Source organism: Condylura cristata, unplaced genomic scaffold, assembly GCF_000260355.1.
Source record: "Condylura cristata isolate star-nosed mole 26May11 unplaced genomic scaffold, ConCri1.0 scaffold00032, whole genome shotgun sequence".
Taxonomy (NCBI): Eukaryota; Metazoa; Chordata; class Mammalia; order Eulipotyphla; family Talpidae; genus Condylura; species Condylura cristata.
Window position 1 is genome coordinate 1,009,269 of NW_004567133.1, and position 19,727 is coordinate 1,028,995.

The 19,727-nt window shown below is 39.5% G+C and overlaps 1 protein-coding gene across 1 annotated transcript in view; it reads right to left on the bottom strand.

Moving 5' to 3' along the window:
• GNA12 (guanine nucleotide binding protein (G protein) alpha 12) overlaps positions 1-19,726 on the bottom strand; it is a gene marked incomplete at its 5' end in the record, with an annotated part of 73,102 nt that extends 53,376 nt beyond the window's left edge. Inside the window, one exon of the mRNA XM_004691641.2 lies at positions 19,577-19,726. Within this exon, the coding sequence (XP_004691698.1) occupies positions 19,577-19,726 (150 nt within the window). The remainder of the gene's footprint in view (positions 1-19,576) is intronic.
• Between the last annotated feature and the right edge of the window lies 1 nt (position 19,727).

Below are 19,727 nucleotides of genomic sequence, written 5' to 3' on the forward strand. Positions count from 1 at the left end.
TGCTTTAACCTGTTGTGCCACCAGGGAGAGCCCTCACTAAGGCTTTTATAAGAAGCAATGTTTGATAATACCTAGTCAAGCTGGAACAAACAGAACTGACTGGCGACTTCATGTCTAAGTATATACTCAGAGGCACCCGGGCTACAGGCGGGGGCAAAGGCACACAGTGCCACACTGCTGGTTGCGGGAAAACGGAAAGCCACCTGGTCTGCATCAGTGGGGCACGGACTACAAATTATGGTAGTGAAAGTAATAGTCAAAAATGAACAAACTAGGCCCTCCCTGGTAGTGCAGCGGGTTAAAGCGCAGCACTAAGAAGCTGAAGCCACTTCAGCATGAGTTTGATCCCCAGCCCTGGAGGTGACCACATGGCGCGGCAGACCTCTCGTGACCCACCTACTGCTCCCCTTAGCAGTGTACTTTGTCAGTCGGCCTTTCTCCTCCCCATTCTATCTCTGGTGGATCCTTTCACTGCCCCTCTTCTCTGGCCTTTACCTCAGCTCTATATGAATAAATAAATCTTGAAAAAAAATGAACAAACTAGAGTTGTGTGTACCAATATGAGCAAAATGTAAACATATTGCTGAGAAGCCTACTTTTAAATAATATATTAAAATGACTCTATGTGAATTCTTAAGAATGTATAGAATGTATGTGTTGATTATGGCCTTACATTTAGGTAGTTAAAATAACCAAATGTGCTAAATACATATCACATTCATAGTAGCAGTAACAGCAGTGGTAAAGTGAAGCTGAACTTTGGTCCAGGCATTAACCAGGTCTCACAAGCATTAAATTCATTTTATTCCTAACACAACCATGAGAAAGCCACAATTACTATATCCACTGCACAGAAAGAAATGAGGCTAGCAAGATGACAGAAAATCTACTACCACTCGCTGCTCCCACCTACTCTGACATCCAAATCTCACTGTGGACAATACTGCATCCTCCTATGGCCCACATTCCAGCTTCCTCTACACCACCACTGAGCAGAGTCATTCTTTAAAAACCTAAGTCCAATCATTTCACTTCTCTACTGACAACTTCCCAATGACTTTCCTTTGTACTAGTTTATTTTGTTATTTATTATTATTATTACTTTTTGTGAACATTGGTTCACTACACTGTACATGGCTGAAGGGAAGGAAAAAATCATACCTCTGCACTGAGTTTGAAATGTGAAACCTTCTCCTGGCCTATAAGAATGCATAATTTTCCTCAAGCCCTGTCACCCCTGTCCCTGACTACACTCTCCTTTTTCTCCCTGAATCACAGGTTCTCGCCATACATGTTTTTCCTCTTTCTCCAAAGTCCCACAAGCTGGCTCCTGGGCTTCTGCAGTCACTTCTGAGGCACCCCCAGAAGCTTCATGGCTTGCTTCCAAGGGTGTGCCAGCTGCCTGTTTTCCAGACCTGCTCATACAAATCAGTTATGTTCTCCTGCTAAGGGGACACTGTAGCCCTGCCGTTACTTAAGGATGAAACTGTAGCCACAGCTTAATAAAAATGGACAGAACTCACAGTCTACAAAAATGTTACCTAAGGGAGAGTGCTAATCAGTGATTTTCTGATTACTGTTCTGCTTGTTATAGGCTTAGGAATTCTGGCAAAGATGCTTAGCTTACAGATATTCTATGATGGCAGGCTGAGAAATAAAATCACTCCCATCACCCTGGCTTTACTTCAGAGAAGAGACTTTCTTTCAACAGTGGGAAACCCGTTGCTTCCTGTGGCTAAGTGCCCAAGTCTTGGTACTGCCCTGTCCAGAAAGACCATGTGAATGAACTACCCAACCAGCTTGCCTGCCAGTGTTAATAGGACATTGTGAGAAAATGGATGTCAGTCTCCAGCGAATGCAGAATGAAATTAGGCCCACATGTTTTCACTTACAGAGAATAATGAATAGAGAATTGCTTTTATCACTACTCGGGAAACTCCCAAATTGTACGAATGACTATAAGGAAACAAAGCTTGCACTCTAACTCACTGGGTGGCCCCAAGCTAAACAACCCCCCTGAACAATTCCCAGGTAAAAGATGGGGTTCTTCCAGCTATCTTTTTAGCCATTCGCCCCACCTCCCTCCCACCTTAGCAAGAGAGTTATATATACCATGCCAGGTAAGCTGTTTCTCTTCCTTTGGCAAGTGTACCAGCACAGGGCGAGCTGCCAGGAACACAGGGATAGACTATCTTCCTGCTTGGTAGAATCTGCTACAACCATCCCTTGAAAACACTAACTAAAAAGATGCTGCATGAACTTATGAGAATTCCCCATGCCCACTCCTTGACCTCACACTCACTGGAATTCAATAATGTTTAAGAGATTAGAAACAATAAGTCTTTCAGGAATACTACAGTTACCAAACACTATCATGGCCTTGGAAAAAGCTATTTTAATTCTTAGTGACTAGTCATACATTATTTGTAATAATGAGGTTGGAGTTGATGCATCCATGGCAAGCTCTGTTATGGGGGCCTCTTCCAGACGTTCTGGCTCAGGGCAGCCCTGGGCACAGAGCAGGGATCCTCCCCTACTATGCACAATACACAATGAAACTCAAAGCACCTGTTTTCCTACCATTATGTGGAGACACAGGGGGACTATTTATATAAAAAGGCTACTTATCTTCTCATGTGTTGATAGCAATAAAGGCAAAGTGTGTCCTAAGACTACAACTGCTAGCCCCAGTTAAGAACCTCTTGATGATATGGGGGAGGAGTTCCTAGAGAAGCTGATGGGAAAAGATGTATGATGAAGAAAATGAGAACCTCAGTCATTCTTTGGTCTTTCAATCATACTAACTATAATCCTCTAGAGGTTTAGGAAGAGAAACTGCTTTGGGAGAGACCAAGTCGCTACTCAAGAGAAATAGATCAATTAATTCAAAATGTACTTAGGAAGAATCTGTTATAAGGTGAATACAGAGAAAAATATAAAGAAAATTATGAACCATAAAGAATCTTGCACTCTAGTTGGTTAGACACACAGTTAAAAACAAAATTATAAGCATGTTACAGACAGGCTTAAAGTATAAACTACATGCTAATATCTATAAAATGTAACGCAAATAAATAATCCTAGTAGAATGACATACTACTATGTAACAGAAAAAGCAAAGCTTTTATTGTCGATAAAAGTAATAAATGTGCATTCTAGAAAACAGGTAAGCAAAAGTAAAAATAAATCTCTTTTAATTAGAGATCACTACTCATTTTAATTCGGTGAATGCCATTATCATTTCCCTGCCAACTTATTACTTTTACACTCACAATTTGGACCGACCAAGGAACAGCTCACAATCTTTTCAGTTAAACATTACCAGAATCATGTTTCAAAGTCTAAACATTTTTTCGACATCCGTACGTTGAAAGCACTCTTAGAACCTGAGCAGTGCTTACCATCCCTACACGTAACACCCTGGCTTCCCTCAGTTCAATCACCTCACTCCTCTGCTGAAAACCCTGAAATGGATTTCCATGTCACCCGCTTGTCACTAGTTTCTGACTCCCAGTTATACTAACTGCCCCAGGGCTTTTGCATGGGTGTTTACTTTCTCTCTGGGAAGTGCTCTTCCCCACATAACTGCCCCTCCATGTCTACTTAGATACCACCTCTAACTGTGATACTCTCTCTAGCTACTTCCCTCAATCTCTCCTCTCCCTCTGTTCTTTTTTCTTTCCCATTGTACATTTAGACAACTAACCTATCATCAAGTTGGCTGTCTGTTGCTCACACTGGCATACAAACACCACATTTTTTCTTCCCCACTAATGTATATTAAACACCTAAGACATGGAAGGCATTCAATAAATATTAGTTGGTTAAGTGACTTATGGCTAGGTAGTTCTCAGGACATGCTATAATCTAACCAACTATCCCAGAGTGAGGGTGTTCCCAGTCTTTACTATATGGATGAATTACACAGCTATGCATATACTTCATGTACTTTCAATGTATGATTTGAAGAACATCATCAACATGAAATTAACTTTAACATAAATGCAGAGTCCCAGGCCTTGTCCCAGGTTACTGAGTTGGAATCTGCATTTTCACCAGAATGCCAGATGGGCAGCAAGTACTACACTGCAGGAGGTGTCCCTCTCTCTCAGGTCTTGAAGAGTTCAGCCTGAGGTTATATCTTTAATCATTGAATTTCGGTCAAAGGAGAGGTTATACCAACTTATACTCTAAATCAGATGGCACACTCAATTTCAGAATTAATTACAGGAGGTGTGGGGGTACAGAAAGAAAGCTCGAGGGAATAAATGCCCTGATCTGAAGTACCCCACCTTCTACCTCTGGTCAGGACCTCCCTAATAGCCAACCAGAAGTCAGAGAGCTTAAACCCTACATAGGTTCATGCTCTGGTAAGAGAGCAGTGGGAGGAGAGGTGGAAAGAAGACTGGGACCAGGAGACACGCCAGCTACAGCAAGAAGTGAGACACTGGACAGGAGTGCTCTTAGTGAGGCCACCAGGAGAACATCTGTGCCAAATACAGCTATTGTGGTCATCTCTAGCTTAGAAATTATTTTGATCTGAAGTAGAGTAATATTTCTTAAGCAGGAAAAGGCCTTATGAAAAATACCTAAGGAGATTTATTTTAGCAGTCACGTAGAAGACACCGAAGGAAGACCTATACAAAGGCAGACAAATCAGCAAAACGAGTATTGTGGAAATGAGGCTTAATGCAATTAAGACAGCTAAAGAGAACATCGCTAAGAATTTTCATTCCAATTTTACATTCCCAACATAGTAAAATTTTCATTTAAAAAAATCACTGGGTATTTCCAATTTTTTTGGCATCTGAGTCACAAAAATTGTCATTAGCTCTTAAATATGTCATTATAAAAAGCTGAATTTTCAGATATGTTTGACTGAATAGAAAGAAGTAAAAGTTAGGAAATCAGAAAGGAGAGTCCTAATCAAAAGCAGAACAAAACACACAAATGAAAACATCCCCAAAGCCACCAGGAAATGCAAATCAAAAACACAATAGCATTAAAAAATAGACAACAGAAAGTGTGCTGAGGATGTGGAAAAGTTAGAAAAGTTAGAACCTTCACACACTGGTGGGAATGTAAAACGGCACATCACTTGGGAAACTGTTTGGCAGTTCCTCAAAATGCTAACGTTATCCTGTGTTCCAAGGATTCTACTCCTAGGTATCTATACCCAAGCGGAAGGAAGCAGTCACACAAAACATGACCACAGGAAGTGTTCACAGCAACATTATTTTTAAAAAAGAACAAAAATGACCTAAATGTCCATCAATGGGATGAACTATAAGCTAGAATATTAATAGATAGACCCATAAGCTAGAATATTAATCAGCTGTAAAAAGGAATGAAGGAAGCACTGATACATGCTACAATGTAGATGAATCTTGTAAACATATGTTAAGAGATTGAAAAGACAAGTCACAGAGTAGCAAAAAACAAATCCAAAACACATATCTGATAAAGGACTTGTATCTAAATTATACAAAGAATTTTAAAAATTCAATATAAGAAATAAACAACCCAAGCAAGTAATGTTCAAATGTATATTATCACAGATGTACAGATGGCAAACAAGCAGATGAAAAGATGCTCCACACTCGTTATCATTTAAGAGCACAAGTTAAAATAACAATGAGCCGCCACTACACAACTACTAGGCGAGCTAAAAGGCAAAACAGACACACCAAATACTGGCAAGGGTGTGGGACAGCAGAAGCTCTCATAGGTTGCTAAGTGGAAACACAAAATGGCTCAGGCACTCTGGAAGACAGTTTGTCGTTGTTGTTGTTGTTTTTATAAATAAAAACCAGCAATCACATTCTTTGGTATTTACTCAAATTAGTTGAAAACTTATATCCTCATAAAGCTGCTATAAACGTCCGTGTGCAGCTCTTAAAGCTCATAAAGCTGCACACGGATGTTTATGGCAGTTTTATTCCTAACTGCTAAAACCTGGAAGCCACCAGGATGTCCAGGATGTCCGTCAATAGGTAAATAGATAAACAAACTGGTACCTTCAGGCAATGGCATATGATTCAGTGATAAAAAGAAATGAACCATCAAGGCATGAAAAGACATGGAGGAATCTTAAAGGAACATCACTAGGTGAGAGAAGCCAATCTGAAAAGCAAAATACTCTGATTCCAACAACAAAATATTCTGGAGAAGGCAAAACTATGATCAGTGATTGATGGAGGGAAGGAGGTAGAGAGACAAACAGGTAGAAGACAGATTTTTCATGTAGTGACAATATATGATACTGTATTAACTATATAACACTGTAATGATGAATATATTTGCTAAAACCCATAAAACTGTACAACATAGTGTACCTAATGCAAACTATGGACTTCAGTTAATAATAATAAATCAAGATTGGTTCATCAATAATACAGTAACAAATGCACCATACCAATGCAAGTTGCTAACATTAGGGAAAATTTCCATGGGCAGCATGGGGTATGTGTGAACTGTAATTTCAGTTCAGCTGTAAACCTAAAAATGTTCTATAAGGTATAAAGATTTATTTATTTGTACATCAAAGAACTAGGGTTTAGGCCAGAGATATGGGGGTGAGAGGATTCACCAGAGACAGAGTGGGGAGATATACTGAACAGGCAGATATACTGAAATGTACTGCTAAGGAGAGCAACGGACAAGTCAGGAGAGGTCTGCCATGCCATGTGGGCCAACTCCTTGGCAGGGGATCAAACTCAGATCACAGTGATGAAAGCGCTGAGATTTAACCCTTATGCCACCAAGGAGGTCCTTCTATAAGGATCAATGTTCAAACTATTTGATTCAATAAGCATGACTTTCTGTTCCACCCCCTTAGTATCAATTACAAAAAAAGGACTATTCATATACATTTATTATATCACTAATTACCTATAAAACATAGGACAAAATTTTAGAAGACAATTCAAGATTTAAGTTTTTTAGTCTATTTCAAAAAATATCTTCATTTGAAATAGTCTCCTTATGCTCAACAATTTGTTTTTAAGAACTTTTTTTAATTAATGAAAGACTAGAAAAGGCCATTGTCTGAAGAGTTTTAATTTGTACCAGATAACAGGAAAGAGAACAAGAACTAGGCAACTTGGTGGTTCCTTTCTTGAAGCTACCAAGAACTAAGAAACAAGTTTCCAATTAAAAAAAATGCTGAAGATGCTGTGGTCTCCTCAGCAAATATTTACACATTCTGAAAATATTCAAGATTACAAAAATTCTAAAGCAAGATGTAAGCCACAAATTAAGTTAAAACACCTACATTTTAAAATGAAACGACTTGGTAACTGCAGGAGTTGACATAGTAACAAAAGGCTTTAAGTAATTACTCCTAGATCGTTAAATCATTTTCCTAAGGACTCATACTATAAAATTACTATTACTAAAGCAGTTCCTAAAATAATGTTTACTGTAGGACACATATTTTTAAAAATAATAAATTCACAACTACTTCATTCATAGATATAAATACTTGGCATTTTGTTACTCTTCTGTTTTTCCCTAGCTATGGCTACATATATTTTTATAACAGAATCATAGTATATGAACTATTTCCTACTGTGTAAAAATCTGTTTCCCTCTGAACCTACACGAGATCAAGTTTCATCTTACAAGCAAAACTGCAAACTATCGCTGGAAATGTTATCATCACCTAAGCAATACTACCGTTCTTAAAAAAGATGAGTCTAGGCTCTCCCTGGTGGCGCAGCGGGTTAAAGCACAGCACTAAGAAGCTTGAGCCACTTCCACATGAGTTCGAACCCCGCCTGCCCTGGAGGTGACCCACATGGCGTGGCAGACCTCTCCTGCCTGCCCGCTGCTCCCCTCAGCAGTGTACTTCCTCGATCTGCCTGTTCTGCTCCCCACTCTGTCTCTGGTGAATCCTTTCACCCTCCGCATCTCTGGCCTGTACCCCAGTTCTGTATGCATAAATAAATCTTTAAAAAAAAAAAAGATGAGTCTAAGTAAATCACCACTGTCCACTGTCACCAACTTCCCATTTGGCAGTTGTGCCACCCAAAGGTTGACCATTTCAGTTTTCTCATCTGAAATGCAGCCATGCCTTGCCTTTTTCCAGTGTTGTGAAGCTATCACCATTGACAAGCAAGATATTTACATGAAAGGGGATTTAAAAACTGTGAAGCCACCCATGAAGAAGTAGTCCCTCTTGTTATATGGTAATGAGGCAGCTGGGACAAAGGTCAGTGTTCTCACAAAAGTTTGTATGTAGGTAACTGCTCTCCAGACCTTTTCTGCTCCCATTCTGTGCAAGCGTGGAGTTAACAAATGAAAGAAAAGCAAAATTACTGCTCTCGAGGATCTCACTTTAGCAGATGGCCAAAGCAATTAGCCTGCCTCTGCTCAGGTCCTCCTTCAGCAAACACCTCTATATCAACCCCTGCTCCTGCAATGGACAGACACAGGTCAGGTTGCCACTAAGTCGCGGCCTGGAGAAACAGCAAAGCATGCTGTCTGTGGCCAGGGTGGCCTAGGGCACAGAAGCTGGAGGGTGCTGAGTCCAAATGCTCCCTCCTTCTCAGAAACTGGCCCCACAAGCAGCTTTTTTTAAAGCTGGAGGAAGGAAGGCCAGAGGCAAGAAAGTGGCTTTAACTGAAATTCCTCCATGCAGAAAGATGAGGCCCGAAAATGAAAATCCCTCCCAGTGGAGTGAAACCTCCAACCTAACTTTACAGAATCAAATGAGACGAAAACAGCATGCTTTAGAAACAAAACAACAGCTCCCAGTAGGAAGAAAAGGTATTTTTCCTTCTAGGCAAACCAGTCTTTGTGACTTCTAATAGCATTGAGCACATAACCAACACTTAAGTATTTGTTGACTTGGCTTCCCAAGATTACTTTTAATAAGACATCTGCTTTAACGAGTATGTTCTGCTATGTTTGTTTAAAAACACAATCTCACTACTTTACAGTTGTATCAAGTATGCACTGAGATGAAGGCAAATAAGCAGTTTTCTATATCTCAGTTCTGATCAGCTAATCTCTCAGGAGTTTCTCCTCTTCTTTTTATTCCACACTTTTACAAGAGTTTTCAACCTTATGTCTATTCTATCAAATCATCAATCTTAGGGAAAAACATTTCCTTCCCTATCTGAAAACTAAAATTATGCTAATTTACTTCTTTGAAAAAAAAAAGTTAAGTGGCCACAAAAATCTATATTTTGGCCACCTTGGGTATACCAACAGCTGTTGCTAGACAACTATCAGTGAAAAACACAGGTTTAAAATCATGTGGACAGGCACTATACAGATTCCAAAAATAAACCTCTGAGGCAGCTATACCCTTTTGCCTATAATGGAAACCACCTGTAAGGTAAGACTTGAATTACTTCCTCTCTTTCCTAGTTAAACTTTAAGTATATATAGTCTATGAAGATGAACAAACTTTTAACTTCAAAATTCATGCAAACTGTGTCACCATGTGGATGTAGTGTTTTGTCAATCCCCATGGAGTACCTGCACCTGGCTCAGAGCTGAGCACTGAAATGTTGGTAGGAATTCTTAGCACTCTGACTCACTGCTTTAGCTCTGAAGTATTTCTTTCTATACTGAAGCATCTATGTTCGGGCTCCATCGCCTCGGTCAGCTACATGTGGCACCCCTTCCAGTACCTTAACACTGTGTCCCTCTCTGGTCCTACTCTCCCGTATGCTGTCTCTATTGAAGCCAACTAGGCAATAAAGCACCACCAAACAAGGCCTTGTCACTGTGCCCTCATCTACGGCTTCCTTCTCTGCCCCTGCAATGCACACTGCAGAGTGCAGGGGCCAGGCTCTGATGACTGTGCAGACCTTGCCAGGGCCTCACATCAAGCCTGGCCATCTCTAGAATGTAGCAGGGAGCCACCGATTAGCTGGCCCAGACAGGCACTAGAGGCCTGTGGAATTCCTGGTGGAATTCAGGTAATGACAACATAACACGGGGACTCAGTCCTCTGAGTCCGAGTGTTTCCTTGCTTATAGATTGCACTTAGTTCAATTTTAGTTCTTGACCACCTCAAGCTGGATGCACCTGCTAACACCTGAGAACATTCTTTGGGTCTGTGTTCCCTGCTAAACCTGATGTAACAGGGCCATTTGACAATGCTGATGCTGTGGCTATTGGTATCAATAAAATGGATGCTGAAGTTCATAGAGGTGCTATTTGGTTGCTTCTCCTCCCCTAAGAAAACAGGGACAGGGAACCCTTTCTTGCCCTTGGCATCCAGAACAGCTCTGCAGCTTTCTATCCACTTGCAAGCACTCCTAAGAGCAACAACTGTTCCTTTTCTGTCCCATGGATGCATATTCCAAAGCACAAGCTCCAAACTGAAGCAGTCCACCAAAACGGGGCAGATTCTCTAATGGATATGTGAATACTAATGCAAATTGTTTTCCATTTGAGAACCTGGAGCTATTTGAATATTTATCCTAAGATAGACACCTAAGATAGACACTGCACAAAATGAACATTTAGTACAACTCATCTGTCACATGGTCAGTAGCCATATTTTAATCACTCCAAAGGTGAATCAGTTAAGACAAGCAGCTGCTTCGACAGCCAATTGACAGAAATTGCAAAGAAACTATAAGAGTAAGAAATGAGGGCATTCCTGGTGGCGTAGCATAGGGGTAAAGACTCAACACTATCATGTTATCACCGCCGCAGCTGGAGTTCCACCCCAGGCCAGGGAGCTAACCACAAATGGCGCAGCAGACCTCTCCACTCTTGTCAGCTGTTACCCTTGGCAGTGTGTTTCAGTACATCTGCCTGTTCTCCCCGTTTTGTCTCTGGTGAGAAATCTCACCTCCTGCATCTCTGGCCTACACCCTAGTTCTTCTATGCATAAATAAATAAATGAAAAAAATATACTTTTTTTTACAAAAAATATTTTTGGAAAAAAATAACATGGAAGAAAACAGCCTGTCTTTTGGGATAGTATTACCCTTCAAGTAATGAAAGTTAAGTACCAAGTCCATTATACAGTATTAGTTTCTTAGGTTCTGAAGATCATCCTGTCATTACATCTCTAGATATGACTTGAGTTAAATTTTCAGTTCCATTTAATACTGATAGTATCCATGCCCCGACTCTCAACTATGTAATAGCAGAAGATAATTATAAGTTGTCAAGAGTACACTATCTAGCATCAAGCACAGCTATAGTCCAAATCTCACATGACTAAAAGTCAAATACGGCTCACCTAAAAAAGATTTGATTAAAATAATCAACATGTAACCTGAAAGCTGGAGGGGAAGACTAGTAACCACATGCAGAAGGATCTCTGGATTTTATTTTTTTTAAAGATTTATTTATTTGTACATATAGAACTGGGGTACAGGCCAGAGGCTCAGGGGCGGTGAGAGGCTTCACCAGAGACAGAGTGGGGAGCAGAACAGGCAGATCGACGAAGTACACTGCTGAGGGGAGCAGCGGGTGGGTCAGGAGAGGTCTGCCACGCCATGTGGTCACCTCCGGGGCAGGCGGGAATCGAACTCATGCGGAAGTGGCTTTAGCTTCTTAGTGCTGTGCTTTAACCCGCTGCGCCACCAGGGAGGGCCGGATTTTTTTTTTTTTTAACTGAAGGTTTTGGTTTTTGGCCTTACAAAAGTATCAACCATGTGTATCCAAATGTAAACTTGTTTACTTAAATGCAAGTTGCCACAAAGCAATAAAAATCCAACTGCACACACAGACCCCAGAAGCATCTTCAAGCTTCTGCTCTCATGCACAAATACTAAGCGCTGGCTATTGTCAGAGTTATTATTACACAATTTCTTTTTCGTTTTTTAAAGATTTATTTATTTATGCATATAAGAGCTGGAGTATAGGCCAGAGGTGTGGAGGGTGAAAGGGTTCACCAGAGACAGTGGGTGAGACAGAAGTCTGCTTCGCCATGAGGGTCAGCTTCCTGGCCAGGGATTGAACTCATGCTGCATTGGCTGCCAATAGCTTCACAGTGCTGAGACTTAAACCCCTGTGCCAACAGAGAGGATCCCTGTTATACAATTTCTAAATAACACCAATTTTCAGGACAGTCCACTCAGTAAGTGAAAGACTATCATTAAGATTACAAAAAAACAAAAAGAATGAGGGAGTCTTACTGGGATTATTTGCAGGAAGTCAAAGTAACTAATAGAGTCAAATAGTTGCAAGGGTTAAGTGATGAAGTTAAAGAAATGGTATTGCTCAAATTCAGGCATGACTGTGGACACAAAGGAAGAACACTGAGCCTGGAATCAAAAGACCATTCTAACAAGGACTGTAGGTACAGCCAAAAAAGAATAATTCCATGTCTGCCAGTTCCTCCTTCTCAAAGCTCAGAGAGTTCTGGAAATGACACAATAAGCAGGCATAGGAGGAAAGAATAGGCAGGCTGCTGGGACCCTTGGATGTGGAGAAAAACATAGCAATGAGTTCCCTTGATGTTCCTCTTTCTGTCCAAGATGGAAATGCAGAAGCCTCCAGGATGGAAAACCTACGGGACGGATGAAAAGAGCTCCAAGAAGAGTTTGCTTTCCCTAGCCAGAGGACTGAAAAAAAAAAGGATAGTTGTAAGTATACCCGATTCCACTCAAATACTAACAGGAAAACAGCATACATCACCCTCTAAGGTTTCTGTGGAGTTGAAAGTTAAGTTGACCTTCTGCTCCCTTCCTGTCTTGCAGAACCACGTAGATGTTCCACATGGCACACCAGGTAGTGTTGGCAGAGTCAAGTAGGAATCTCCTCTCTCATCCCCTGCTTAGAAATGCAGGAAATGCTCCAATTCTCTGGCCAGTGTCAGTAGGGCCCAGAGGGAGCTCAGGCTTTATCCCTGGCATCACAATCCCATTTAACAAAGCAATAGAATCTTAGAGATAAGGAGATCAGTAGTAGAGCTAACATTCCTACTACCAAGGCATCAAAGGAGAGGAGAAAAAGAGACTAGTGAAGAATTTGAAGAAATAAAGGCTGAAAATATCCCAATTTGGGCAAGAGACATAACTGTATAAATATAAGAAGCTAAGAAAATGTCAAGTATAAGCTGAAAGGAACCTATGTCAAGACAGATTATAGTTAAACTTTTGGAAGCTAAAGACAAAGGAAAAATCTTAAAAGCAAGCAGAGAGACATGATGCATTTACTTACAGAGGAACAGCAATTCAGATGACATCTGAAATCTGGAAGGCCAGGGAATGTACACATTACTCAAGTACTAATGGAAATTAAGTGTCAACTGTAAGTTCTATAGCTGATAAAGACAGTCCTCAAGTATGAATGGGAAATAAAGACAGTCTTGGATGAAGGAAAGCTGAGAGAATTTACTGTAAACAAACCCACATTTAAAGAATGGCTAGGGGATGCTTTCAATGCCTAAAGGTAAGAAAATTTAACAGAAGACAACTAAAAACTTGAGGAAGTAAAGATCATCAGAATAGGTAAAAATGGGTGTGAAGACAATTAACTATCCTGTTTCTTGTGAGTTTCTTAAATGATATTTGATGACTGATAAAGCCATCTGATGCACAGTACTCAAGAATAATACGAAATACTTAAAACACTTAAAATAGTAAAAATAGGTGGGTAAGGAATCTAAATGGAAACAATTTTCACTTCACTTAAAGTTATAAAACACACAGATACCAGTTGACTGGGATAAATTATGTTATGTATATTGTAAAACGAGAGCAACCACTAAGATAATACCAAGCTTTGACATATTCAAAATATCAATCATCAAATTAATCAAGGTAGAATCTAAAACATTTCAATAACCCAAAGGAAGGTAAGGAGTATATGGGAGACTTATGCCCTGACATATTAATAATTACTTTATGTTAAATGTAAATGGGCATACAAATTAACAAAGATTGACAAAGAAAATAAGATGTAACAATATGCTATCTATAAGAAACTCTCTTCAACAATAATAACATGGTAAATTTAAAGTACAGAAAATGTACTTTATGAAAATATATAAAGCTATGCTATAATATCTAATAATGTAGACTTAAGGGCAAAGAAATTCATTGGAGACAAAGAGGGTCATTGCAAAAGGACCATTCCACCAAGAAGATATAATGACCCTAAGATTACATACCACACAACAGTCTCAAATGCATGAAGCAAAATCTGAGAGCTAAAGGAGAAAAAGACAAATCTACATTTATAGTTCAACTTTGATACCTCATAATAGACATGACCTCAGAATTCAAAACTATCAACCAGTAGAATAAAACCGATGTATGTACAACACGTCACTGAATGACAGAATACAAGTTTTTTCAAATGCCCATGTAATATTTATCAACATAGGACCATAGAGCATGTATCAAGATAGGACATATCCTGGATTATAAAACAAACCTTAACAAATTTAAAAGAATCAAAATCATACAAAAATATGCTCTCTGACTATAATGGAGTCAAACTAGAAATAGATAACAGGAAAGTCTCTAAACATATAGAAATTACAGTATACTTCTAAATAACTTATGGATCAGATAAGACATGCCTCTGAAAATACAAGTATGGGTGAAAATGAATAAAAATTAAGTTATAACATCAAAACATGTGAACATAGCTAAAGCAGGGTTGAAAGGGAAATTTATAGAACTTAAAATGACATATTAGAAAAAAAGAAAGGGTCTCAAATATGCTCTCTACAGTAAAGAAGATGGGAAGAACAAAATAAACCCAAAGTAAGTTGAAGGGAGGAAAATATAAAGAACAGAAATAAATGAAATGGAAAATACAAAGCCATAGAGAAAATTAATGGAAAGATACCAATCACCAATATCTGAAAAGACACAAAAGATATATCTTGTGTCTCTATTTTTATTCAACTGGAATATTGAACATTCTTGTTGTTGAAGATAGAGAAAAATAAGGAGAGGAAGTGAGAGAGAAAGCACACATATGGGAAAGAAGAAATAAAATTATCCTTATATGCAGATAACATGATCTATGTAGAAAATCCCAATGTATTTATAGAAAAGCACTTAAAACCAGTAAGTATATTCAGCAATCCATGGGGCACAAGATCAAGGCACAAAAATCAATCACATTGCTATGTACTAACAATAAACATGTAGAAACTAAAAATAAAAACATATCATTTACAATTGTGCTAAAGAAAATGAGATACATCTAAGTATAGATGTAACAAAATATATACAGTATCTATATGCTGATAATTGCACAGTATCAAGAGGAAAAAATATCAAAGATAACATAAATAAGACATACCATGTTCATGGATTGGAAGACTCAACAAAAAGTAGAAAAGTCAGTTCTCCCCAAATTGAGCTATAGATTAAATGTAACTGCTCTCAAAATCCCAGCAAGATTTTTTTAAGTTCAGGAGGATTTATTAGCAATAGAAAGGCTTCCCATAAAGCGGAGGGGGCCTGAATAGGTTGCATCACCCCCAGCAAGATTTTTTTATAGGCAGTTACAAGTTTATTCTAAAATTTATTTGGAAAGGCAGACTCTATAATAGCTAAAAACAATCTCGACAAAAGAAAAATAAAATGGGCAAAATCACTCTATCTGATATTAAAGCCTACTGTACATCTATAGCAATCAACATAGTATGATAAGGTCAGGAGAGACATAAAGATCAGTTCAACAGGATTGAGAACTCAGAAGTGAACCCACAAATATGCCAACTAATCCTAACAAATCTGCAAATGAAACTCAAAGGAAGTCTTTTCAACAGATGGTAATGGAACAACTGAAGTCTACTTGAATGTCAAATGAAAAACTACTAGAAAAAAAATTGAAGAAAATGTTTGGGATTTAGGACTAGACAGACTTTTTAAGACCTGGTACCAGAAGCATGTTCTACAAAGGGAAAAATTAGTAAATTGGGCCTTCACAAAATTTAAAAATATTGTTCTGTGAAAGATCTTAAGAGAATGAAAAGCAAAACTATTGCCTATATTTGTAAACCACTGATTCGACAAATGATTGGTTATCTATTAAAATAAATAACTCTCAAAACTCAACAAAAAGCAAGGAGATAATAGGTTAAAATATAGAGACACTAAACAAAAGAATATATAGAGATGGCAAATAAGGACATTAACGGATGTTCAATCCATTAGCCAGTAGGGAAAGGCTAATTAAAACAGAATGAGATATCAGCACATGCCTATCAGAATGATTGAGATTAAAAAAATAGTGAAAATACCAAGGAAACAGAGAAACTGAATCACTTGGACACAGCTGGTGGCTGGTGGGTAATGCAAAATGGTGTGTTACTTTGGAAACAGTGTGGCAAATTCTTATAAAACTAAACATGTAATTAATATACAAGTGAGCTATTGCAATCTTGAGCATTTATCTCAGAGACATGAAAGTTTATGTACATACAAATACATGTACATGAATGTTCACAGATTTACTCATAATAAAAATGAAAACTTAGCTGTTCTCCCACAGGTGAACAAGACGCATTGTGGTAAATCTACAACATGACTACCCAGCAATCAAATGGCACAAACTATTGATACACAAAACAATCCAGGTAGATCTCCAAGAAATTATGCAGTGTGATAAGCCATTCTGCATGATTTCATTACAGAATATTCTTAACATAACAAATTTCAGGACTGGATAATAGTCACTGCCAGAGGCAGGAAGGAGGCTATGGGATGGAACAGCTATGAAAGGGCAACATGAGGGATCCTGATAATGGCAGAAATGTTCTCTATCTTGACATTCTCAATGTCAGTATCTCGGTTGTGATATTGAACTGCAGTTGTTTTTTTTTTTTTTAAATAATGTAATAGCTTATTTTTACATCTTGTGCCTTTTTCCATCTCAGTCGTAATCCCCATGGGCTTTCCATCACCAAATCACCCGTGTGCCATCACCATAGTCTGAACTGCAGTTTTAAAGATATTCTCTCAGAAGGAAAAATTTGGTAAAGTTTCCTCTTGTGTAAACTTTATCTAAACTTTCTGTATCATTCTCACAAAATGTATGTAACTTTAAAAGAAAAAAGAAGAAGGAAAAAACCAGATTTGGTTCCCAGCTTTGCCAGCCATAAGCTAGTTAGGTAACTGACCTTGAACAGATTTTAAACTTTCTCCTCAATGTCCTCACGGGCTAAATAGCAGCTGAAACATTCTAAAAGTTAAACGCATATATGAAAGAAAATTAGGCTATGAGCAGGGCACATGTTAAAAACAGGCTGTCTAAGCCATATACCAGAGACATTTTGTGGGGGTGGAGTGGGGAATGGGACCAAAAACCAGGGGGGGGGGGGGGGAGGGGGAGGGAGAGGTGGTAAGTGCACGGGATTATGGTGATGGCACACAGGTGACTTGGTGATGGGAAACCCGCAGGGATTACAATTGAGATGGGAAAAAAAATGTACAAAATGATGTAAAAATACACTGTTATAAAATAAAACAAACAAACAAACAGGCTGTCTAAAAAAAACAGGCTGTCAAGAAGCTACATGTAGACATAAATATTCTGAATTGTATAATTTAAATGTCTATATGAAAGCCACAACAAAGCAATTTAAAAAGCCTCTTTCCAAAGCGTCTTGTCCAAATAAAAATAAGATTGGGGGGGGGGTAATTTTTGGCTTTAAATTGGAAGCTGAATTTGTAACTAGTAATTGAAATGGTCACAGTAAAGTGAATTTAATATGGAACTACAACCAGTAAAAAAGTTTGGAAGGAAAACAGAATACTGGTTAACAAACCTTGTTTCTTTGGATAAGGAAGTCAGAAAAAAATAATGTTTATATACACTGGAAAAAGGTTAAGTCTGCATTTTCTAAAATGCATGCAGCTTTGCCTGCCGTAAGATTTAAGATTCCACATTTTTAAGTATTTTCTGTTTCCCTGATTGAAACTGGGAGAGTCACATTTTAATATACTTTTATACCTGCCTAATTTAGAGGTCCAGAAAAGCAGGAAAAAAACAAAGTATCAGGCTTTGTGACAGAGAAGTAAAGGAATCAAGTGCACTTTACCCGAAGACAAGGAATTCTGAGCACTGAACCACACTGGGCACCTAGCCTTTGAAGTCCATTGAAGTACTGGGTTAGAGATGACTTACAGTGCGGCTTTTGAAAGAGGTGAAAAGATGTTTTATTATTCAAATTATACTTGGCCACAAATTATCCTGAAAGAGCTACTTGTGTTAAGCTGAAATCTTCATAACACATACAGTGGGAATACTGGAGTGAGACTCTTGATGTGAGCCTAGAGGAAGGAAGGCCCGGAGGTCTGGAGCCCAGGGTTCCACAGCCAAGTCCCAGTGAGAGGCCACTTCCAAGGTCAAAGCATCCTCATGGGTAAAGAGAAAGAAATGTACCCTATGGGTTCTACAGACTTTTGCTAAATTTAAAGTCCCTCAGGCACCACAAAATCTAGTCTCTGGGCAGGTTTCTGGTATGACAAGTTTCTGTCTGCTTTAATACAACTTTACTTATGTCTACAATTCTCATCTCCCCTGCAAAAACTGGGGCAAGGAAAGAGTAGACTTGAGAAACAAACAAGCAAAAAAAAGGAAGCAATGATCCTGCATAGGTGTATGAGACAGCTCACTTTGCCCTCATCATCAGTTTTCTCCAGCTTCCTTTCTTTGAGTCCTTTAGCACAAACTCCTAGAAGAGAGACTAGAGCCCAAACTTTGTCAACTATGAGTGTTTTCACAAGAATCTGGAAAAACAGAAAACTGAGAGATGCTGAAGATTATCTACCACTTCAAGAGATATAATAAAAATTGCAATATGTAGATTTAATTTGTATCCAGATGGAGGAAATATGAATGCCGCCAGGATGTCCAGTGACATTAAGTTATTTTTTTAGGTTTGACAAGGGTATTGTGGTTTTGTGCTTTAAACGAGGTCTTCTGTTTTAGCGATATATTAAAGGTTTTTTTTTTTTAATTAAAGGTGTTTTTAATGAAAAGTAGACACTCGGATTCGCTCAAAATCGGGAGCAGGGGTATAAATGAAACAAGGCCAGCACTGAATTGATCGTTCAGGCTGGAAAGTGTGGACACCTGCAGTCTGTTGTACTCGCCTCTAATTTTGTGTAGATTTTCCTAAGAAGTTGTTTCCAAAAGAAAGGTTTCCTCTACGGTTTACACGGTTCTTCTGAACTTACTGGGAGGACCGAGCAAATATGGTTCAATGGCTCCAGAAGAGTGGCAGTAAGAAATAACGCAGATGCCATTCTGCAGGGGCGCGTCCTAGACCCCGAATCCAGGAGGGGCCTTCCTAGTGCTAGGACCCCCCCTCCTCTCACTGTCCCAGAAATCCGCCAGCTTTTCTGTCCACCTCTGTCCCCCAAAAGTCCCCGACAAGGACAGAAGTGAAAGCCATCACTCCGGTGCTGCATCCCTGCCCGGCTCCCCCAAAGCAGGGGCCACCTGCCCAGCTAGCAGACGCCGTGGGGAGCTGAGAGAACACCGCCAGCCCTGCAGACTCCGGCGGACAAAGGCGTGGGCAGGAGCCAGCCGGGGGCGCACCTGCGCGGGCCAGCGGCCACCTGGGCACCACCTGCGCACAGGTGTGCGGGCACGCCCCTTCCGACACCTCCCCCCGCCCGCGTACCTTCAGGATGTTGTCGAAGATGGTGTCGCGGAACTCCAGCAAAGCTTTCTGGTCGAACTCACGGCCGTGGATGATGCGCATCTGCTTGAGGAAGGTGGACTTGCCGCTCTCGCCCGCGCCCAGCAGCAGGATCTTGACCAAGCGCCGTACG